The 6,908-nt window shown below is 38.3% G+C and overlaps 1 protein-coding gene and 1 pseudogene across 1 annotated transcript; one reads left to right on the top strand and one right to left on the bottom strand.

Moving 5' to 3' along the window:
- The window catches only part of LOC111814758, a 29,610-nt pseudogene extending 27,132 nt beyond the window's left edge, over positions 1 to 2,478 (top strand).
- Positions 2,479 to 3,056: 578 nt separating this feature from the next.
- On the bottom strand, positions 3,057 to 3,995 carry LOC101578260 (olfactory receptor 2Y1-like). The gene has a single exon (XM_004648620.1). The coding sequence runs from the start codon at positions 3,993 to 3,995 to the stop codon at positions 3,057 to 3,059; it is 939 nt and encodes a 312-aa protein (XP_004648677.1).
- Between the last annotated feature and the right edge of the window lie 2,913 nt (positions 3,996 to 6,908).

The raw sequence follows: 6,908 nt of genomic DNA, 5'->3' as shown, positions 1-6,908 counted from the left end.
GCTTAAAAAAAGTGTGGGTATCTCTGTTTCATTCCTGATCTTACACTATGGATCTTAAGTACAAATACTATTAGTAAAATCTCTCAAAAGTCTATCCTACACAACTTTTTCTTTGTCTCTCTCTTTTGTTCATTGCTAAGAGCCAATCCTAAGTGTTGCATTCAAATTATCTCTAGATGAAAACCCCATTTAGGTGGTTTACCAAATAAAGGACCACTTGAAAAGGTTTAAATAGCAGCCAACTGGATTTTAATAGACAAAGTAGAGAGGTGTGAAGGAGTTCACATCCTGCTGCATACAGGAAGGCACCTCTGGACCTAACTCAGTGACTGTGGCAAGTACCTCATGGCATTGGATCTGTTTCATAGACAATCCTCCTTGCTAAAAGGCAATGGCTGTGTGGGCCATGCCAACAGTGGTTGCTTAAATTTCCCCACTATGGATATGCTGTTAACTATATTTTCAAAATGCCAAGTGGAAGGATGACACGTTAACCACAAAATAAGTTTATTAAATTATATCCAAGTACTTCCAATCATTTTCATTTATTCAATACATTAATACATATTCTTGAATTGTTTAGGTCTTAAAACAGAATAAAGGGGCCAGGGAGATGGCTCAGTGGAATAAGCACTTCCCTGGCAAGCACAAGGGCCTGAGTTCAATCCCCGGTTCTACCAAAAACAAACAAACAAACAAACAAACAAACAAAAGAATAAAAAACATTTGAGCTAAGTAGATCATTGGTTGGTGCTTTCACCATCTAATTATAACATGTGGATACTTAGGTAATGGCTAGCTGTGTTAGAATTAGACTATAACAGGCCAGATTTAAATCTTGACCCTCCATTTAATGTCTAGGTAACTTCAGGCCAATACATTACCTAAGTTTCAGTCTCTTGATTAGTAATCCAATTGGGAGAGGAATTAATTATTTTATTTTTATTGTAAAAATTAAGGTATTTAGTAAATTATACAGCATTGTACTTTATGTGAATGCTTCAAGAAAAGAGAACCACAATTGCTAGATATTTGTGCAAGAAAATATATATAGCCTCTAATCAAAATTTCTATTGCTGAGAAAAGTCTAGAATTGTTTGGCCAGAATCAATGAAAGCAAAGCTGTGAAGCACATCCATCTCCTATTTGATCATCTTTCCATTTAACTTTCCTTTCAACATGAAACTTCCTCTATTAAAAGTTTACTCACAGTAAACTTTTGTTACAGCAAGAGTTGGGTTTGAGGTTACTCAAACTGGAATCCCAGCACCATTTTGTACTTACAATAAGAACTTGCAAGGGTACTTGAACTCTGTGAGATTTAGCTTCTTCATAAACTATCAAGAAATAGAATCAAGGACTGGAGAGATAGCTCAGTAGTCTAAAGTGCCTGCTTGGGCCAGGGAGATGGCTCAGTGGAATAAGTGCTTCCCTAGCAAGTGCAAGGGTCTGAATTCAATTCCGGCTCCGCAAAAAAAAAAAAAAAAAGTGAAAATATATTTTTTGGGCTGGTGAGATGGCTTAGTGGTCTAAAGCACCTACTTAGAACAAGCTTAGCAAAGCACAGGGACCGCGGTTCAATCCCCCAGCACCACATGCCAGCCAGCCCCACCCCCTGGTAGGCTGAGCTGACGCCCCCACACACATAAATAAATAAAATTAAAAAAAATAAAGTGCCTGCTTAAGCAAGCATGCAGGAACCTCAGTTCGATCCCCAGCACCACATACCATGCCAGCCCCGCCCCCAGGGTGAGCTGAGCTGACCATTAAAAAAAAAAAAAAAGAAAAAAATAAAGGAAACATTAAAAAAAATAGAATCAAGCTAACTTCTATTTTTTATTATTTATTTATTTATTTATTTATTTTTTTTTTTTTTGGCAGAACCGGGGATTGAACTCAGATCCTTGTTTTTGTCAGTCAAGCGCTTATCCTACTGAGCCATCTCCCTGGCCCCCAAGCTAACTTTTATAAGGCTGCATTAAATGATGATTTGTGTAAGAATATTTTGCAAATATTAAACGTTATTTTTATCGGACTAAAATATGGTTCATATGACATGACATTTGCAGATACCTACACTTTGACATGAAGCCATTCTTTAAGTTCATAGAGTGATGCAGCCAGCAGTGGCAGAATTTAGAGTAATAACCATCATTTTCATACTTGAGTCCAGTGTTTCTGGAACTTCACACCAGTCCCTGCCATAAGAATCTCTTTTCTCATTTGTGTCTTCCCTTTTATTATTTCTTCACTCCTACGTTACTTCTTCATGGGTCATTAATAGTGCTCATGTCTTTGAAATCTTGTTTATGACCTCAGTTCACAACTTAATTCTTACTTGATTAGGTTTCAGACCAAACTGGATGAGAGTTGTATCAGATTTCTCCATAAAGTCAACAATGAACCAACCATTAAATTTAATTCTCTTCTAATCCCATTCAGTTTGGGAACAGAATCACCAAAGAATTAAATTCTTGAACCATGGCACCACTGTAATTCTGCCATGTTTTAGCATGGAAAGACATTATATTAGAAATTCTAGGTGCGGCATTAAGCACATTTGTTCATGACATTATTTTCTTCAAATATCATAGGAAGGTAATTACTGTACAAAAATGTAGCAAAGGGTATAAGATGTAAGCAGATGTGGCCAGGGTCATTCCTAATTCAAGCAGCAGGGTGAACTCTTCCTCTGTCTTTGACATGGTGCCACATTGGAAACCACTGACTTTGAAAACATTGTCATTTCAGATTCAGCCTTTAATTTCTCTGACTGCCTAGGAACTCAAGCCCTATCCCCATGTAGTACCATGATATGTCCATTACATTAAAGAAGTTGTGATAAAAGTCAGCATTTAATCCTGGAAGAAAAACAGTCGCAGGAAAAGAACTAGAAAGAATCTCAAAGTGTCCTACAGGAAATTTCCAAGCTAGGAAGGCAAAAAAGCCCTGAGAACTACAGAGGGCTGTTTCCTACTGGCCAGCAGCTTCCCAAGGAGCAGAAAAGAATCCATGATCTGTGAGTTATTGCTGAAGTTTTACTGACTTTCTTTTCCCTAGGGGCCCAAGTCTCTGGCTCTTCTTAGTACCTTCCAGAGGGCACCCTTCACATCCTTATTTCTTAGGGTATAAATCAGAGGATTGAGAATGGGAGTGATTATCGTATAAAAAAGAGCAACAAATTTCCCCTCCTTCTCAGAGTAACTGTTAATGGGCTGCAGGTATGTGTAAATGGCTGAGCCATAGAAAAGAAAAACCACCAGAAGGTGGGAACCACAGGTTCCAAATGCCTTTCTTCGTCCAGACATTGACTTGATCTTCAGCACAGCCTGAGCAATGTGTGCATAAGAGGCAAGAATTAGTACTGCAGGAAGAGCAACAACTATGACTCGGGCCACAAACATCTTGGCCTCTGTTCCTCCTGTGTCCTCACAAGCCAGCTTGAGGAATACAGGCATCTCACAGAAGAAGTGGTTCATGTAGTGGCCACAGAGAGGCATGGCCATCATGAGACCTGTTTGGATCAGAGAGTTTATGAAGCCTCCTACCCAGGAAGACATAGCTAGAGCATGGCAAAGCTGGGAGTGCATGATGGTTGTGTAGTGTAGTGGACGACACACAGCAGCATAGCGATCAAAGGCCATCACCACCAGAAGCACACATTCAGTGGAGCCCAGGGCGAGGTAGATGTAAAGTTGGGCCAAGCAGCCTGCATAGGTGATGGTGTGGTCATGTCCCTGAAGGTTGATCAGAAGCTGGGGCACAGTGCTGGTGGTAAAACAGAGATCCAGAAAGGAGAGGTGGGAGAGAAAGAAGTACATTGGCGTGTGCAGTTGAGGGTCCAGTCGGCAGAGAGCGATGATGGAGGTGTTGCCCACAAGAGTTAGGGAGTAGAAAATTGAAATAAAAATAAATAAGAAGAGCTCCAGTTGAGGCCAATCTGAGAAGCCCACCAAAATGAATCCATCTCTGAAAGTGGTATTGAAATTTCTCATAGCCTTTCACCTGCACAAATTGTATTGGAAAGGTTAATGGCTTTTATGAAGAACATGCGTTAAACACTATTTCATGGTATTCCCCAAATACTCCAGAATCATTCCTTTTCCTTTCTATTTGGCTCTCCCATTATATTTTTTGTTGTGTCTCTTCCATTTTTTTTTAGATAGATTTCTGACTGAACAGTGATATAACCTTTTTTGAACCCTAATCTTCTGCCCATTTTATATTGTTCTTACTTTAACTGAGCCATTCAATCTTTTGGAACTTATTTTACTTGTATAAAAATAGAATGATCTGTTGCCTGTCTGACAGCATTGGGTTGTGAAAAACTTCTTTATAAAACCTACAGTATACTGCATACCCATATTTGTTGCAGCTCAATTCACAATAGCCAAGCTCTAGAAATAACCTAAGTGTCCACAAAATTGAATGGATTAACAATATGCCTTCCCTTATGCATATTCCTACTTTAACTTTAACTTTGGATTTTTCTATTCTTCTTTCCACATACTAGAATTTATAGTGAACAGAGCTGTGTCTATTTTGTTCACAAGTTTATTATTAGTACATGTCTGCCATACAAAAACCCTAAATAATTGTCTCTGATGTCTGCAGCATTGACCTACAGTAACTTGACAGGCCCTTTGGAAGGGCTGCAGCCTTATGTGCATCCAATGCTGGGCTCTGATGTTTTTCACTCATTCTCAGTTCTACATCTCATAAACCAAGTGCAGTCTGGCCCTAGTCCAGGGCCTCAGTGATTGGGCAGCTGTGGGTACTTACATGGAGAGTTCCAGAGCATGCAAGTGAGAGAGGGGAAAGACTTCACTTAGGTGCCCTCAGAAAATGCACAAGCCTCTCTCCAAATAGTAATCCTTCAATTACTGAGTGAATTTACCAGTATACCAAACTGCTGGATTCCCTATTCCAAAAGTTGTAGTGACAGTTAAAAATGATGGCTTCTTTTTTATTTCCTAACATTTTTATACCAAAAATTATGGTATTAAACTCATATAATTGTGCTTTAATGACTCATGCTTCATCCCCACAACTTCCAGGACAATTATCCTTCTGCTCATTGAAAGTGTAGCATGACAGTCTGCAGCAGCTAGGCAGAATTCTAAGAAATCTTCAAATTTGTGGCTATAGGTTTATATTAAAATCTTGACACAACAAGGGCCAGTGAGATAGCTCAGTGGACTAAGCACCTGCTTAGGCAAGAACAGGGCCAGGGTTCAATCCCTGGTACTGCATGCCGTGTCAGCCCTGCTCCCGGGTGCGCTGAGCCAGCGAGTGAGTCCAGGTGTGTGGCGCACGCCTATAATCCCAACACTGGGAAGACTGAAAACGGGACCAGGGAGATAGCTCAGTAGAATAAGCGCTTCCCTGACCAGCACAAGGGCCTGAGTTCAACACCTCGTTATGCCAAAAACAAAACAAAACAAACAAACAAAAAACCCTGAAAACAAGAGGATCACTATGGAGTCCAAGCTGGTAGTGAGAACCTGTACAAAAATACATAAATTAAAAAAATAAAATTAAATCTTGACATGTAGAATAAAAGACTACTGTCCTTTAAACATAAAATCTCTGAAAACCTACATGAGAAACATATGTTTTAAATTATGCTTTTAGATGATAAAAGAAAAATACTTAAAAAGAAGCTTGATAGCTTGTGTCCATATTTAAGGGTCCATCTTACAGAAAAGATAGCAAACCTCTCTGTTCTTCTCCAAAGGTTCATCACCAGGACCATACTCAAGGAAAGACTGGGCTCAAAACAAAGAGAATTTGGGACAGTGCAGCAGTCTAAGTGCAGACTAGATACAGACTGCCTGCAGAGGAAGTGATGAAATCTGGCTACTTGCAAGTTTCTCATTCATTCAGAGGCTAAAATTTGAATTTACAGGATGTTGTAAAGTATTCCAACATAAATTATAAAGTTTGATTGAATGATTTAAAGCATCATACCCAACAGTGTATTTGTTTCTAATTTTAAATTACTGTTTTCAGATTTAACCCTTTGTCTTCATTTCCTTAATCCACTTGAAAATTTTTTGACATTTGCATGTTTAAGTACTGTTGATCTCTTGCATTAGAAAGATCATTAATTGTCTGTATTCATATCTTTTTGTTTCTCTCTCTCTCTCTCTCTCTCTCTCTCTCTATATATATATATATATATATATATATATATATATATCTGTGTCTATGCATGATATCTGCAAGTAATGAATTCTTGAAATCAGAAAAGCTTTGACAATTTTTCTCCACTAGAACACAGTATTGTATACTACATGCCAGTCTGGCATTATAATGTTATTTTTTGATTGTATGGGAACCCATTGAGGCCAAAATATTCCATTTTTTTGTGTGCAAACAAAAGAGTTTGTACAAACTCTTTCCTAATCACTTTTACTGGCAGAACATTCATCTTTAAATATGAATGTAGGCCAAATGTAGTAGCACACACCTATAATTCCAGCATTCAGAAGGCTGAGGTAAGAAGATTTCTGTGAGTTTTAGGCCAGTATGGGCTATAAAGTGAGTTCAAGGCCAGCCTAAACTGCATAGTGAAAACCTTTCTCAAAAAGACAAAATATATGAATCTAATTTTACTTTTTCCTGTAATTCTTGAATGCATACTTTTCTTATTAGTTTTAAAAAGACTTTCAAAAACCAAATTTAAAAAATTCATAAAATGGTTAATCCTCTTTGTGTGTTTGTTTGTTTGTTTAGGTTTTTTTTTTTTTTTTTGGCAGAACTGATGATTGAACTCAGGCCCTTGCACTTGTCAGGCAAGCGCTTATTCTACTGAGCCATCTCCCTGGCCCCAAAATGGTTAACGCTGAATCCTCATGTAGAACACTGTCTCCTATTGTTATCCTTCTTGTTGTACAATTACTTGT

This window comes from Octodon degus, unplaced genomic scaffold (genome assembly GCF_000260255.1).
Source record: "Octodon degus isolate 3935 unplaced genomic scaffold, OctDeg1.0 scaffold00485, whole genome shotgun sequence".
NCBI lineage: Eukaryota > Metazoa > Chordata > Mammalia > Rodentia > Octodontidae > Octodon > Octodon degus.
The sequence above is the reverse complement of the archived record's forward strand: the minus strand, read 5'-3'. Positions and strand labels throughout refer to the sequence as shown.